At 44.3% G+C, this 16,485-nt stretch overlaps 1 protein-coding gene across 6 annotated transcripts in view; it reads right to left on the bottom strand.

The window, feature by feature from the left end:
• MGAT5B (alpha-1,6-mannosylglycoprotein 6-beta-N-acetylglucosaminyltransferase B) overlaps positions 1-16,485 on the bottom strand; it is a 498,248-nt gene that overhangs the window by 427,682 nt on the left and 54,081 nt on the right. Inside the window, exons 1-2 of one of the 6 annotated variants that reach the window (XM_029600400.1) lie at positions 8,483-8,666; positions 7,127-7,239 (exon numbers count right to left, since the gene is read on the bottom strand). In XM_029600400.1, the coding sequence (XP_029456260.1) occupies positions 7,127-7,196 (70 nt within the window). In that variant the 5' untranslated portion in view covers positions 7,197-7,239; positions 8,483-8,666. Of the gene's footprint in view, positions 1-7,126; positions 7,240-8,344; positions 8,667-16,485 lie in introns of those variants that run through there. The other 5 variants (XM_029600401.1, XM_029600397.1, XM_029600399.1 and 2 more) reach the window with 5 other exon arrangements.

A 16,485-nucleotide genomic window follows, 5' to 3' on the forward strand; every position in this document is an offset into this window, starting at 1 on the left:
TATCACCAGCACAAGGCAGGTCAGCCAACCTGTCCTGTACCTCTGGTCTTAAGTCGGATGATTTCAACCAGGTCCACCTTCTTGCACTAATCCCCACTGCAGGCACCCTACAGGCAGTGTCAAATATGTCGTACGCAGCATGAACCTGATGCTTGCCCGCATCCAGGCCTTTTAGAGTCACAGCATTAAGCTCATCCTGGAATTGGTCAGGTAAAGACTCGAGAAATCCTGGATCTTCTTAAAAAGGTTTCTGTTATACTGGGTCATGTATAACTGGTAGGAAGCAATGCGAGATATAAGCATTGAGCCATGAAAGACCCGTCTGCCAAAAGCATCTAGGGATTTCTGCTCCTTCCCTGAAGGTATGGAGGAATGAGGTTTGGAACGCCGTGCCTTCTTCTGGGCTGATTCCACAACCACAGAGTGATGATCCAGTTGTGATCTCTGAAACCCAGGAGCCAACTGTACAAGATAGGTGGCATCTGTCTTTCGGTTGACAGGCAGGATCGAACCTGGGTTTTCCCAATTCCTCTTTAGAAGATCAATTAGGATTTCATTAATAGGAATAGACATGATTTCCTTAGGAGCATCAAGAAACTGGAGTACTTTGAGCATCTTGTTCCTTGAATCCTCTCCTGTCTGAAGCTGAAATGGAATTGTCTCAGACATTTCTTTAATAAAGTTAATAAAGGACAGATCCTCTGGAGGAGAACGCCTTCTCTCTTCAGAAAGCGAGGGCTCTGAAGGCAGATCGTCTGTACCTGGGATGAATCATCAGTCCAAGGATCATAAGGTTGATCACCAGCTCCCTGAGGATCGTCAGAGGGGAGAAAAGGCATTATTCCCGAAGGACCAGGCCTAGGCATTGACGGCTTTGGAGGAGGCACAGATGGCATCGATGGATGAGTCGTTGGCAGAATTCCAGGTGGCGATATGGGTATTGGTGTTTCTTCGTCTTCCGATGACAAAGGTATTGGTGTCGAAGGAAGAGGACATACCAGTGTTCTTGGATCCAGCGGTGGAAGGGCACCGATCAACGCATCCAGTCTACCCAGTAGAGGTGCGAGCGCCATGGGAATCGGATTGGTGACCGGCATGGGCACCGGTGTCGATGGAGGCTGGAAGTCCTGCAGTGCTTTACCAATTACTTCTTGGATCATCCGATCCAATTCCTCACGGAAGCCTGGGGTATGGAACCCCGGCTCCAGAGTAGGAGGTAGCACTGGCGTAGCCGGAGGGTCCACCAGTGAAAGTAGAGTTGCAGGCTCCCTGCACCAATGAAGGTGGGGAAGGCCTCTGTGACCGGGCACAGAGGAGGATGGGGCCTTCTCTGGACGGGATTTCTTTGTCGGTGGCTCTTTCGACATTGATGCTGAGTGCTTGTCTGGATCAGCGGACTAAGCCTTCCGATGCCGATGATGTTTTTCACGATGTTCTCCTCGGTTCTTCTCCTGAGGCGATGAGGAAGAAGTCGACACCTTCAGAGTAGTCGATGCCGGGTCGGGCAGCAGTGGTGTCCCGCTACTGGCAAGAGGTCGATGGCACCGGCTCAGACAAAGTTGAAGCGGTCGATGGAGTCGGGGGGGTTTTGAATGAAAAAAGAAACGCCATCTTCTCTAAGCGAGCTTTACGGCCCTTCGGTGTCATTTGGGCACATTTGGTGCAAGTTAGGGTATCATGGCCGGCCCCCAACACAATACACAAACTCTATGCAGGTCTGTGATAGACATTGTCCGAGGACAATCGGGGCACCAATGAAAACCCGACGCCCATGGCCTCAACAAAAATTTAGCCGCGGGTACGGTCAATGGCCGGTAGGCCCCGAAGGGAAAACCTGACAGGAATCGACCGCAAATGAGGATAAAGCTTACCTTTCGACCACGGAGTACTGATATCAATAGGGGGACCCCTATGGGGTAGAATGTTTTGAAAATTTTTAAAGAAGTTCCGTGAGGAAAATTCCTGCCAGGAATCTCTAGAGAGCTCCTTAACCCACGTGGCTACTGCTGCGTGGAAAAAAAGAGACTGAAGGGGGAACCCTGCTGGATGCAGGGTTGGTGTCATGCCCAGTAGGTGCCAGTCAAAGTTCTAGAACTTTGACAAAAGTGTTCCGTAATTGGGCTCCATCCTTTGATGTCACCCATATGTGAGGACTATCATCCTGCTTGTCCTGTGAGAAAGCACCGATCCAAATACAGATCACTGAGGCACTCCACTGTTTACTTTTCTCACTGAGAAAACAATCCTACTCTCTGTTTCCTGTCTTTTAACCAGTATGCAAATCAGAAAAGGATATTGTCTCCTATCCTATGACTTGGCAAGAACACTAGATACAAATCTTGGCTTCAACCCTGGATATTTCAAAAGTGTGCCAGACCCATTGTTAGCTAATAATATGTTCTTAGGTTCTTAATAGCCTGCTTTACTAGGTTCTGTGCTGCTGAATTAAAGTCATCTTGATCAGCCAGAAGAAATTCTAGGTCAATTATCAATTAGTGTATTAGTTTAATCAGTTACAGTTTTTATATGGCATGTTTCCATGGTGGCTTACAATCAAATATACAGCAGAAATTAACAGTAAATGAATCCATAGAGAGTGCAAAAGTAACTAACAAAGTTAAATATAATTTAACAAAAAAAAAAAAAAGATGCACCCACAAACTAAAAGGGTTAAACTAGGGGAAACATGACCACCAATAGAACAGCAAGCTTTACCTAGACCTAAAGGAGCATACTTTCCAGGGGGCATGGGCCTGCTCGCATCCACAGTCTGCACATGTGCATGTCTATGAAAAATCCACTCCTGCCAAGAGTTCTCATGACATGTGCTGACAATCTGATGTGGACAGGTCTCCAAACAAAAAGCATTATCAGGGGGTGGGAGTGGGTACAGACACTCACACAGCAATCTCATAAGCCTTCTTTTTTCTTCAGAAGCAAGCTAACAAGAATAAAGTGGAAGCAGAGAGCAGAACATTCTTAGCATTCGCTTTGTTGGCTACCAGCATTCAGTGCTATCTCTCTAAAATTGCCCGCAGCCTCCAGTGTCATTTCTGGAGATGGAAGAAAGAATGCTAGAAGAGGAAGTTTTTTTGGCACCAGCATCAGGGCCACACTCCAACCAAACTGTCATTGAGACAGATAAGAGGCACATGCACTACTCCATGGAGAGTGCAGAAAGGCCAGCTCAAAGAAAAGGCTAGTGCTTCAGAACAGGAAATTCTGCGGCAACAGATTTTCCTTGTCTTCTGAGGCCTGAAATCAATCCACCAGGGTCCAGCTCTGAAAAATCACAGCCCTAACTCCAGACTTCTTCATTTGATTAAGTGAAACACTGGGCCAGAGGAAAGAAGCTCTCCATCTAAGTCAGCAGGGTCAGAGATGAAATGAGTCTTTTACTAGCCAAATGATGCCTTTTCATGGCAGAGAGTAATGGCTGTCCCTTGGCTACAGCCCAACACCAAAATGAACAAAAAATCACTTTGTTTATCTGTTTGTGTGATTGCACTGCTAGCTCTGAAACTGAGGAGTTACGAGGTAATGGTCCGAGGCAGAGTTCATTCATTGCTGCCTTAAGAGACCACAGACTATTAGTGGTGAGGCCACAGAAGTTGATAGTCTCTGTTTCTGATAGATGGGAAAGGGGGAAAGGAAATGTGTACACACAGCACAGGCCGTGGCCAGGGTGGTGTCTCTGGAGCCGCCAGATGACTGGCAAAAAAAAGAGAGGGAGCATTCACTCCGTAGTGTCCTCCAGAACTGGAAGATATTTACAGATAGAGAACTCAAAAGGTCAATTAATAGGGATACATGGGAACAGCCTGCTTCCCAGGCCATGGAGCTCCAGAACCCCACATTTCAAAAGTAGAAAGGGCCCTATAATTCCCCCTATACACCCTGGCCCTCACAGAATCAAAAGGCTGCCCTTGGGAAGATAATTTCTAAAATATTTATTATGATAGCCATTCAAGCTCATGAAATATAAGCTTGGATCCCGAAACAGAAAGAGCACAGAGTACTTGAATTTAAGAGCACAAGTTAGGTACCTTTATTCAGCAAGTATAGGCACCTAAAAATGTTCTGAATATAGATCCCTAAAATTAGGCTAGAAATAGGGATGCCTAACTTAGGCACCCATCACTGGAAACCAGCATGGAGCATCTGATATGGATACATCCTTATTATAGGGGCCTGATCAGAGCTGGCAATTTTTTTTTTTCTTTTAATTAAAATATGCACAAAATACAGCAATAAGAACAAAGTCAAAATGACAAAGGTGCATAGAACAAAAGCTTATACAATGAGCACATTAATAAAAAGCTGAGTAACAAGTGAGTACAGAATTGCCTGCAGGTAAAAAAACGATCCATCCAGTTAACTAAAACATCATGTCCTTATTGCTGTATTTTGTGCATATTTTAATTAAAAGAAAAAAAAAAATATTGCCAGCTCTGATCAGGCCCTTGTAAAGAGGATGTATCCATATCAGATGCTCAACCCTGATTTCCGGGGATGGGTGCCTAAGTTATGTATCCCTATTGCTGGCCTAATTTCAGGGACCTATATTCAGAGCATGAGTTAGGTGGTGTTAGGTACCTTTATTCAGCAAGTATAGGCACCTAAAAATGTTCTCTGAATATAGATCCCTAAAATTAGGCCAGAAGTAGGAATGCCTAACTAAGGCACCCATCATTGGAAACCAGCGTTGAGCACCTGATATGGCCTTGTCCTCTTTATAGGGGGCTGATCAGAGCTGGCAATTTTTTTTTTTTTAATTTTGAAAGCCTAGGCACCTAGATCCTTTTGAATACCAGGCCCTTGGTTCTTCATTCATACCGCAGCATCAGTAGTAACCACTCCCACCCCAACCTGCTGATTCAGTAATGAGAAGAGTTTATGGTGAGTCCTTCCTTCTCAATGGAACAGTTCACAGACGACCCACTTCTTTTGCTGGACAGCACAGCCCTCAATCTGTTCGCTGGAATATGGACAAACATAGTTCAATATTATCAGCTAGTTCTGCTTTACAGCATCACCCACTGTCAAAACGGGGTGGCTGCACCTAACACATGCCCCACATCCGCCCACCTGTCACATCACCTTCGAGCCTGCTCACTGAGGCAAGGGTTTCCTACCCCAATTGGGACTGGGACCACGGTAAGATGTTCAGTCGCCGAGCCTCACTATGCCTATTCAGTTTGCCTCAACCACTCCTTCTCCCTTTGCTGCAACGAGTGCATTGTTTAGAAATAAACCAAGAAAAGGGCAAGAGGGCATAGAAATCATGACCAAATGAAACTGTCAGTGTATAAAGGTTATAAAGAACAAAATTACAGGTGGACAAAAGCAATAGCTGCTTAAAATGTGCTAGCATATTGAATTCATAACAACAGAAAAGTGTTCTGAGAAGCTATAAGAACATAAGAAATTGCCATGCTGGGTCAGACCAAGGGTCCATCAAGCCCAGCATCCTGTTTCCAACAGAGGCCAAATCAGGCCACAAGAACCTGGCAATAACCCAAACACTAAGAAGATCCCATGCCACTGATGCAATTAATAGCAGTGGCTATTCCCTAAGTAAATTTGATTAATAGCCGTTAATGGACTTCTCCTCCAAGAACTTATCCAAACCTTTTTTGAACCCAGCTACATTAACTGCACTAACCACATCCTCAGGCAACAAATTCCAGAGCTTTATTGTGCATTGAGTGAAAAAGAATTTTCTCCGATTAGTCTTAAATGTGCTACTTGCTAACTTCATGGAATGCCCCCTAGTCCTTCTATTATTCGAAAGTTTAAATAACCGATTCACATCTACCCATTCAAGACCTCTCATGATCTTAAAGACCTCTATCATATCCCCCCTCAACCGGCTCTTCTCCAAGCTGAACAGCCCTAACCTCTTCAGCCTTTCCTCATAGGGGAGCTGTTCCACCCCCTTTATCATTTTGGTTGCCCTTCTCTGTACCTTCTCCATCGCAACTATATCTTTTTTGAGAAGCGGGGGACCAGAATTGTACACAGTATTCAAGGTGCAGTCTCACCATGGAGCGATATAGAGGCATTATGACATTTTCCATTTTATTAACCATTCCCTTCCTAATAATTCCTAACATTCTGTTTGCTTTTTTGACTTCTGCAGCACACTAAGCAGACTATTTTAAAGTATTATCCACTATGATGCTAAGGTGCTTCATAAGCCACCTACCCTGCCTCACTGGCCTCTTTAACAAGCCTGTGCCCCTCTCCCACCTTTCCTCAGCACGCCTTCTGGCCCCCATGGCATGAATTTCCCCAACTAAGGCTTAGATAACATGGAAAAGGGACATGGAATTCACAGGGCACAAGTGCCAGCTCCCTTGAGGCCAGGTCCTGGGGCAGCTCTATAACTGGCAATATTAACTGGACTGGTATTGTAATCATTTTATTTATTTATTATTATATACCAACATTCAATCTGAGATATCACATCTGTTTATATTCAGGTACTGTCCTATCCCCAGAGGGCTTACAATCTAAGTTTTGTACTTGAGGCAATGGAGGGTAAAGTGACTTGCCCAAGGTCACAAGCAGCAACAGCAACAGCAGCAACAGCAGCAGCACTGCTCTAACCACTAGGCTATTCCTCCTCCTGCAGACATGCAAAACCTGACGATCCAGATTTATGTTTAAACAATTTTATTAATGTTTATCATATTGCATACATACAAACATCCGGGTACGGTTTGGTTCTGTCACCGCTCCCAGCAATACTGAAAACAACAATAATCCACCTCAGCTCATGGTGTGAGTTTGACAAAGTAATTTAACCTCCCTGTTGCTAGCTGCCAAGGAAAGGGATCTTATAACCATATTATATATGCCGTGCAATGCTGTGCACACGGACAGTGCTCTGTATACGACAGTTACTAATAAAAGATCACTACTATGAGAAAAGGGCAAATCACTCAAATGTTTTTGTCAAAAAAAAAGAATCTGAAACCTCATCTTGATTACATCCTCCTCTGCTCTTCCAGTTCCATTTTCACTGCTCTCCCCACACAGAGGAATTTTTTGAAAAATAAACATCCAAAATCAGAGGCAGTAAAGAGATGCGTTCCTCCCCCCATTCAGGCTGTGCAATTACCTTCAGTTCTGACGGTGAAGGGGGAGTCACCCAATCGTTTGGCTGAAAATTGGCCCCCCAGGGATGTCATTAAGAAGCAGAGGGTGAAAAAGCCGATTCCAAACACAAATATCCTAAAGAACAGAAAAACAAGGAGAAAAAGAGAGAGAGAAAAAAAAATAGTAAGCAGCAAATTCCATGCTAAGCAATCACAGGAGCAAATTTTTCTAGTCAGGGATCAACTTGGCTCCACACAATCATCTAAGGTCCCAGAACAATAGCCTGTGTGCGCTTGGTCTCTCAGGGCCACGCTCTTACAGGAAGCAGCTCGCCCCAAACTCAAGCATCCATGCAGGGCGACATTATTTCCCCCTGGAATATTTCATTCATGGATTTAAGAAATGCCGTGCTGGCTCAGACCAATGGGCCATCAAGCCCTGCATCCTGTCTCTGCCAGTGCCCAGGCCAGACCAGGACATTGGGAAGTACCTGGCAGATCCGAAAAGAAAAGTCAAATTCCCTGTTATTCACAGGGTAGGAGACAGAAACTCCCAAGTCTATCTGGCTAATAGTTGTTAATGGACCTGTCCTCCAGAAAAAAAAAAAAAAAATCTCTTTTCCGAACTCAACAATAGTTGCTGCATTCTCTAGCAATAAAATTCCACAGCTTAATTGGATATTGACTGATAAAAATACTTCCTTAAGATTTGTTTTAAATCTGCTGCTTGTTAGTTTCATGGCGTGTTCCCTAGTCCTAGTACTATTGGAAAGATTAAATAACCATTCCCTAGAAACCTGTTCCACCCCGCATATAATTTTTATAAACCTCTGACTCCTCTCAATCATACTGCACTTTCCAGCCAAACAGGAGCCTAACCTTACATTTCTGCTACTACACCAGAAATATGCATGCAGGCACTTGTGAGTTGGATGGCCCAACAACACACTTCTGACGCTTGGACTGGCAGTTCCTGTACTGTGCAATAATCTGCGTCAGAGTCATTAAACACCTACCACTATAAGGGACTGATTTATCATATTATAAAACTACTTTCCTTCTGTCACCCCTCTCTGGTCTTTCCCTTGGCGAAGGGGGTGTAACAGAGACCTTCTAACCTCACCTATCCCTGAGTTCTCCAAATGGGGGGGGGGGGGGGGAAACCATAGTTTCAGGACCCATGCATTTGATAGTTTCCTCGCTTTTCCTGAGAAAAGACCACACATTGCACTGTGTTTTACCGTGAACAATTCTTTCAACATACAGCAGTGGCATCCATGGTACATATGCTGCCAGATTTTGAATACAGGAGTTGGTATGGCTCGAGCACCTGTCTCTGGGGGGATCCCCTGTCCTTCTTTCTGAATTTAGGGCTTCACCTTGTGTGGGGGGACTACCCCTGTACCTTGTACGCCCTGTGGACAGATGGAAATTGTTTCTCTTCCAGATGCCTGGATGGCATACACTCCCCCTCAATTCCTTTCCTGTAGTCTGGAGCTCTTTACTCTTTCAAAAATCCCTGGTGCAGCAACAGAGTGCGAACGAGGCTGTTCTCTCCTACTAATAGGCAGATCTCAATTTGCAGACAGAAGGGAAGTGGAATTGTGAAGGGGGTGAGATGGGTGGGGCCAGATCCAGGTGTGAACACACACACACACACACACACACACACACCAAGGTTGAAGCCTTAACAATTGGCACTACTGCTCCCAAGTTTCAAACTTGTGCAAATTCAAACTCTTTTTGTGTCTGTTCTTTGCTCTGCAATGGCTGCTTCAGTATCACTCCTTCCCCTTCTGTTCTCTGCAATACAGGGTGAAAGGGGGGGGGGGACAAGAGAGGAGCGGCAGTTCTCTGCATGATTCAGGCTCACCCCCTCCTCTTCTCTTTCCTGCAGGCTGCCTGGAGAGGAAGGGCCCTGCTGCTCTGGCTCTTAAGCCTGAAATCTGCACTCCACCCTGTCACCCCACAAACTGAGCCCTGCTGGGAGAACTTGGGAGGTTCCTGTTTGTACACTTGGATACTGAATTGCTTGGACGGGGCAATACAGGAAGGGCGAGTTCAGATTCCCAAACATGCATCTCCCTGCACAGTACTCCTTTACTTTCCCCAAACTTTACAGGACTCCTTTTGGGACAGGCCACCCAAAAGAATGGGACTTGTGTCCAGGGACTAGGTAACTTCCAGAATTAAAACCAGAAACAGGGCAAGGAATACAGTCTTCACCATCCTCTTGCAGTTGGAGGAAACTGGGGATCTTCCATGGCTGTAGCAATCGCCCCCAAAAAGCTGTATTTGAAAGGAGGTAGGCCCAGGGATGGATTTAGGATTTTGCTTCCCCTAAGAACTTTTGATGATTTCATCCCCACCCCTGGCACCCCCAACTCCCCCGCCCACACACACACACCCCTTCTGTAAGGGGGGGGGAGGGCTGTTCTCTACTGGATGAGCTTTAGCAGAGCTGGAAGGCAGCAAATCTTAGCCAGCCTGCTGCCCTAAGCGCAGGCACAATGAGTACCTATTGACTGGATAGGCCTGCATTTGGTGTGCATGGGAGAAAAAGGAAGACAGCTGTTCTCCAGAGCTCTCGTCTCTCCTTTACAAGGGTAACTTTCAGTGAAAATAGGGAATCGTGCATGTCAACACCTCCAGTGAAAGACGGTGCATTCCCTCTAGCTACCGTCCTTGGCATGTCCCTTCTAAAGGGATACGCTGATTTGCAAGGAAACCCAGCATAGTGTCTTGCACTTCACTGGGCTACAAAGAAATATTTGCTAATGCACTTTCTCAAATTGCATGATGGCTCCTCCCTGCCCTCCTTCCCCTCGCAGCTCTCAGTCCTGAGTCCAAAAATGGAAATCACTAACATAAGATCACCTTTCTTCAACCTAATTCATTCATAATCTAAACAGCACCTCCCTGTGGCAGAGACCTTACCCCACTGCCGAGGTTGGTGGGGTACTAGGTGTTTTTGTGTTGCAAGATGGAACCTTTTCTTTCCTTTTCAAATTGCTTTTACACTCAAGAAAATGATTCCTTTATCATTACACACCTCATGGAAATTTATAGACAATTGTGTGTTTATTTTGGTGCCTTTGTAGTTCAGTGCATAGGGAAGAGGGAGGGGATTATGGGCTAAAGTTGTATTTACTGGTTTCTTGGGAGATTTAGGGAGAAATTGTGGACAGGTTGTGAATAATAAAAATAAAGTTTTACCTGCTGCATCTATGCCCTGAAGAAATATAAGAAAAAAAAAGAGACAAAAGTAAATAAAAATGAAAGCAAAAGAGGAATAATTATAAAATAAAATAAAGATATCAGGGCAGGATCACCCAGCCCTCGGGAGTACCAGGATACACCTGGGCACCACAAAAAATAGCACCAAGGGGTCATGGGAGAGAGAGAAAAGACCTGGAGGCAATTTCAATGTTTTGGCACATTTTTATTAGAGATGTGAATCGTGTCCTCGATCGTCTTAACAATCGATTTCGGCTGGGAGGGGGAGGGAATCGTATCGTCGCCGTTTGGGTGTTTAGAGTATCGTGAAAATCGTTAAAATCGTGAACCGGCACACTAAAACCCCCTAAAACCCACCCCGACCCTTTAAATTAAATCCCCCACCCTCCCGCACCCCCCCCCCCCAAATGCCTTAAATTACCTGGGGGTCCAGCGGCGGTCCGTAGCTAAATCGGGGGAAGGGGGAGGGCAGGAAAACCGGCACACTAAAACACCCTAAAACCCACCCCCGACCCTTTAAATTAAATCCCCCACCCTCCCGAACCCCCACCAAATGCCTTAAATTACCTGGGGGTCCAGCGGCGGTCCAGAACGGTCTCCTGCAATTGAATCGTGTTGTCTTCAGCCGGTGCCATTCTGCGCCGCCATTTTGCAAAATGGCGGCGGCCATAGACCAACACGATTCGACTGCAGGAGGTCGTTCCGGACCCCCGCTGGACTTTTGGCAAGTCTTGTGGGGGTCAGGAGGCCCCCCCAAGCTGGCCAAAAGTCCCTGGGGGTCCAGCGGGGGTCCGGGAGCGATCTCCTGCCGCGAATCGTTTTCCGTACGGAAAATGGCGCCGGTCATACGCGTATGGCCGCGAATCGTTTTCCGTACGGAAAATGGCGCTGGCAGGAGATCAGCCGGGGTCCGGAACCCCCGCTGAACGACCTCCTGCAGTCGATCTCCTGCCGGCGCCATTTTCCGTACGGAAAACGATTCGCGGCAGGAGATCGCTCCCGGACCCCCGCTGGACCCCCAGGGACTTTTGGCCAGCTTGGTGGGGGGGCCTCCTGACCCCCACAAGGCTTGCCAAAAGTCCAGCGGGGGTCCGGAACGACCTCCTGCAGTCGAATCGTGTTGGTCTATGGCCGCCGCCATTTTGCGCCGCCATTTTGCAAAATGGCGGCGCAGAATGGCGCCGGCTGAAGACAACACGATTCAATTGCAGGAGGCCGTTCCGGACCGCCGCTGGACCCCCAGGTAATTTAAGGCATTGGGGGGGGGTTCGGGAGGGTGGGGGATTTAATTTAATGGGTCGGGGGTGGGTTTTAGGGGGTTTTAGTGTGCCGGTTTTCCTGCCCTCCCCCTTCCCCCGATTTACGATTTTTTGACGATAAATCGGGGGAATTGGTATTGTATCGTGGCCCTAACGATTTTTGACGATTTAAAATATATCGGACGATATTTTAAATCGTCAAAAAACGATTCACATCCCTAATTTTTATGTCCTGGGAAATCCCCTGTGCCATGACTGCAGATCTTGAAGGATTCCAGTCAAGGTTTTCCTGCAGCTCACTGTATTGCCCTCTAGCAAGCACAAGAGCTAGCCTTGTGGCTTTTGCCAGTGAGTTGTCAGTGCAGGTACACTAAAAAGTGAGATGACCAGCCCCGGGGACCTTAATATGGACAGCGCAGCTACTTTAAAAGATTATAGAAATGAAAAGTAGGCAGCCGGCACATGCTGAGGAACTAAGAAGGCTGAGAGTGGTAGTGCCAGGGAAGATAAGAGTTTTAAAAAGTAGCACTAATTTATGATGACATTAGTGGAACAAAGATCTGCTCTCTGAAGTAAAAAGGTTTTCACTGTAGACTTGAGCAGAAAGCCTGGAGTTTTGGAAGAAGGCTGATTACCAGCTCTACGAGACTACAGGGAGAACTTGGTGGAGCCAGCCTGCACCAGAGAAGTCAATAACATATCTGTTACTGGGAGACTGAGGTTTGGAAGAAGAGAAAAAAAGGGAGTTTGATTCTGAGTGACACCTGTTGGCTAGGTTCTCTCTCTCTCTCTCCCTCTCTCATAACACATTCCTGTTCAACTCTATATTATCATTAACAATCCTATCCTCTTTCTACCCTGGTTCAAGGAGAGTGGGAGGAGAAAGAACAGCTAAGCCAGAGACCTCGACGTCATCACCAGGGCCGGGACCTTTAAATCTCGAGGCACACCGGCGCGCTGCCTAGGCCACGCATGCCGAAGAGGCACGCGGTTTAGACCGGTTTTGACCTCACTTGACCGAGAGAAGTCTGGAAAACCATCTTGTAGGACTTATGGGTCGGAAGAAGAAAGCGAGGTTTGTTACCTCATCACCGGCTACAACTAGAAGAGGCCCCAAGGTCGCCCACGTAAACCGGCAGGGAACGCCAGTAATGGACAGTTTACGAGACACATCTGATGCCTCATTAAGTCCAGGCAATGGGCAAACTCCTCCTCAACCACCAGGAGCTATGAGTGGAGTACTGCAGGTTGAGAATGCCACGCTAAACGTGAGTGTATATGAACTACACCCAGAGCTAGCTGAGGCTATATCAACCCCCTGCCTCAATTTAACATCTACTGAGACAGGAGAGGAAAATGTCGTAGTTACCATTGGTAACTCCCAGATTGACTCAGTGGATCCTGCTAATGTGACTCTTGGGGATTTGTGGAGAGTTTTGGTGAAGCTTGATTCAAATTTAACTCAAATTAATTCATCTCTTTCTTCCTTGGTAAATGTTAATAGGGTGTTAATATTGAATCAGGGTAAAAGATTGATTGAAGTGGAGTCATCATTGAAAGAAATGTCTGGGAAGATAAAGAATATGCAAAATATTGAAAGCATGTTTATTGGAGATAGTATAACTCTGCATGCAGAATTAGAAAATGTGGAAAATTTATTGAAAATTAAAAATCTAAGATTAGTTAATTTTCCAATTACGAGGTTATTATCCCCAAGAGAAATGTTTTTTAAATATTTAAAAGAAATTCTGATGTATGAAGAAAAAGATGTTCCATCTATTTCTAAAATATATTACTTTACCTCATGATCTAATAACAGCAATAGACCAATAGAGGAAAATAGCATTGGTATTTCAACCTTTTTGGAAGAGTCAACAGACATTATAAATAGAAGAGCAACTCTCTGTATCTTTTAATTTAGAGAAGGAGAAAGAGTTTTTATTAGATAAATTCTTTAGGAATAAAGATATGCAATTTTGTGGCCAAAAAGTGTTTATTTTCCCAGATGTCTCAAGACCTACACACATCAGTTTCTGGCATTAAAAGCTAGGACCCTGGAAATTGGTGCAACGTTTTATTTGAGATTTCCGTCAAAATGTTTTGTAAATTACCAGGGTAAAAAGTTTATTTTTTTTATGTAAAACAGTTTTTAACACCCCCCCCCCCCACACCCCCCTAATATTACCAGCCCTCCTATATGAAGAGAATAGACCCCATTATCCGAGAGGGCCTCAGTTCTGTCCATTACTCTGCACTGTCAAATGCATGTCATCGTGAAATCAGTTCCACCAACGATCAATCATTAATGATCAAGCTGTGAGACCGATGTGGTAAGGACTGAAGATATGGGTCCCAGATGTTCAGAAACCTCTTCTTGAAGGATAAGGTTTGTTCAAGAAGTAACCAAGAAATATCCGTGGAAATGGTTCGAGAAAATGAGATAGAAGTTGTCCCTTCTCATAGTGGAATATTATGAAAAAGTGTATTGATAATATTAGTTCTTAGATAGAAATATTGGTTTATGTTGATTAGTATTTTTGTATGATTATTATATATTTCTTCATAAGATTGCCTACGTTATGTGGTGGAACATGATTTATGTTTGTAATATTGATTTAATTAATAAAGAGATACTTATAAAAAAAAAAAGTCTCTTTTACGGTAAGTATCCTTGTCTTTTCTTCCCTGTAAGTGTTTGTTTTCAGGGCTGTCTGTCTCTTATGTTGCTTCCTTATTGAGCTCAAAAATTGGGCTAGACTGGCCACACCTAGGGTGTGCCTCGCAGATGTGTGTTTACACGTATCTGAAATCTGAAAAAGCCTGTTCAGTGCTATTTCGCTGTATAAGTGTAACTTATACAGCTAAGAAGAGGCTCTTGAATATGAACCTACATTCAGCAGCCACCGCTTAGCTACATAAGTCACTTATATGGCTAAAAGGTTAGCCACATAACTTGAGGGCGTGAAGTGGGCGGATCAGGGCGAAGCGAATTAGATGTATAAGTTATGCGGCTAACTAGCAATATTCAGTCTTGGCTGCAAAAATTAATCAGCTAAGCTAGATGTCCCATAGAGCAGGTCTACACTACCTGGTTCTAACTTATAAGGCTAAGTGCAAATATATACGTGTATACTCAGTGACTTAGCCATGCCACTGAATATACTTTGTAACTTCGCTGGATAAATTATATCTGGCCAAGGCCTGGATTTATCAAAATGCACTAAATATCGCATGCGATAGGAAAGGGGGTGTGTTTTATGGTAATAGGCAGTTTATCGCAATTTGCGCGAATACCTATGCGAAGCGCTAGATGTTACCCAGGTAGAAAGTCCATCAAGCTAGGTTGAGAGAACATTGCACAAATCTCATCTTTGGGTGAGTTTCCTCACACCGAAGGTCATCAAATCTTCACAAGACAGCACTGTTCTGTTCGTACGACTCACTTTGAATGTCAAAGTAGCCCCTAACCCCTACATTAATACCTAAACCTCACCTCGAGTAGCTAGGTGGGCCTCATATAGAGGTATAAATACCTACCTAGTATGAGGGCCTTGTAGCTAGTCTCTCTCTCTCTCTCTTCTCTCCTCTCAATGAAGATTAGAACCAAGGTCATTTAATCCTGTTTCTCAGAGTATAACAAGCTTGCATTTTATTACATTCCAGTATACCAACATTTGCAAATATTGATACCAACACAAGAATGCAGAGAAATAGTGTGACAAAAGAAATGTAATACTTGGAAAGAAGACATCTGTCTATTACACCAACTGGGAATCTCCTAGCGAGAGAGTAATATTCAATAACTAATAAACTACTGACAGGTGACAAAAATAGAATAAAAACACAGGGGACAGACAATATGGCATCATCGATTATTCTGCAGAGAAATGAAAGAAAGGATGGTTTACCCAAATCATAGCAACCTTCGAAAAATCAATAGGACTCCAGGTGGCTGAACACTTGTGCAATGTGTCATTTTTAAATACAGCGAGTATCTTCATGGATTAATATCCCAAATTTTGCTATACCATTGAGACCTAATAGGGAGAATTAGGGACTCATGCTTGAGGCCTGATTCACTAAACTTTTTTTCCCCCATAGACACAGAATAGGTAAAAAAGCTTTAGTAAATCAGGCCTCAAGTTACATTTGTGCAGTTAAGAAGAAAATGCAGGCTAATGATTTTATATATCATGGGGTGGGGAAGGCAAGGAACAGAGCAGTCAAACCCAATCATTATAAAAAGGGAAATGTATCTGGCCACTTAGACCTGTAATTTGTTGGAATTTCATGTGATACCTCCTCCCAAGATGACCCAGTTTTGGGACAATCCCACCATGAAACCTGTGATTAACTGGGCTGGTATTAACTGCTCATCTTATTTGTAACTCCCATCTCAAAGCATTTTATAATCAGGAGTACCCACCATTTCTTCACAACTATTTTAAACTTATTTCAAAGTCAGAACATTACAGAAATGTTACATCAAACATGGTACACAAAGGATACACACCATTAAAGATTTTGTCTCTCCTACTATGTCAATTAAGAAAGGGTTTCCAAGAAAAATCAGTACAAAGCTGAATCACCATAAGACAACCACAAATCACAGTTTGATTTGGTTAGAGCCTGAACCAGGAATATCCTTGTGTGCTGTTAAATTGTCGCGGCAGTATTCAGAAAAAGGCAAACACCCATTCAAAAACTATGAATACAAGAAACAATGCAGAATCAGTGGTCACCTATCATATGCTCCTATGAGCCTAAAGCAAAAAAAACCAAAAAAACATGAAGGCAAATAAGGCGTTTTCAAAATTTAATTTAGACTAGTTTTCATATTTTGATTTTGGAATGAAAAGTCTTGCACAACTCAAATGAAAATGGTC

The sequence above is a fragment of the Rhinatrema bivittatum genome, chromosome 4, assembly GCF_901001135.1.
Source record: "Rhinatrema bivittatum chromosome 4, aRhiBiv1.1, whole genome shotgun sequence".
Taxonomy (NCBI): domain Eukaryota; kingdom Metazoa; phylum Chordata; class Amphibia; order Gymnophiona; family Rhinatrematidae; genus Rhinatrema; species Rhinatrema bivittatum.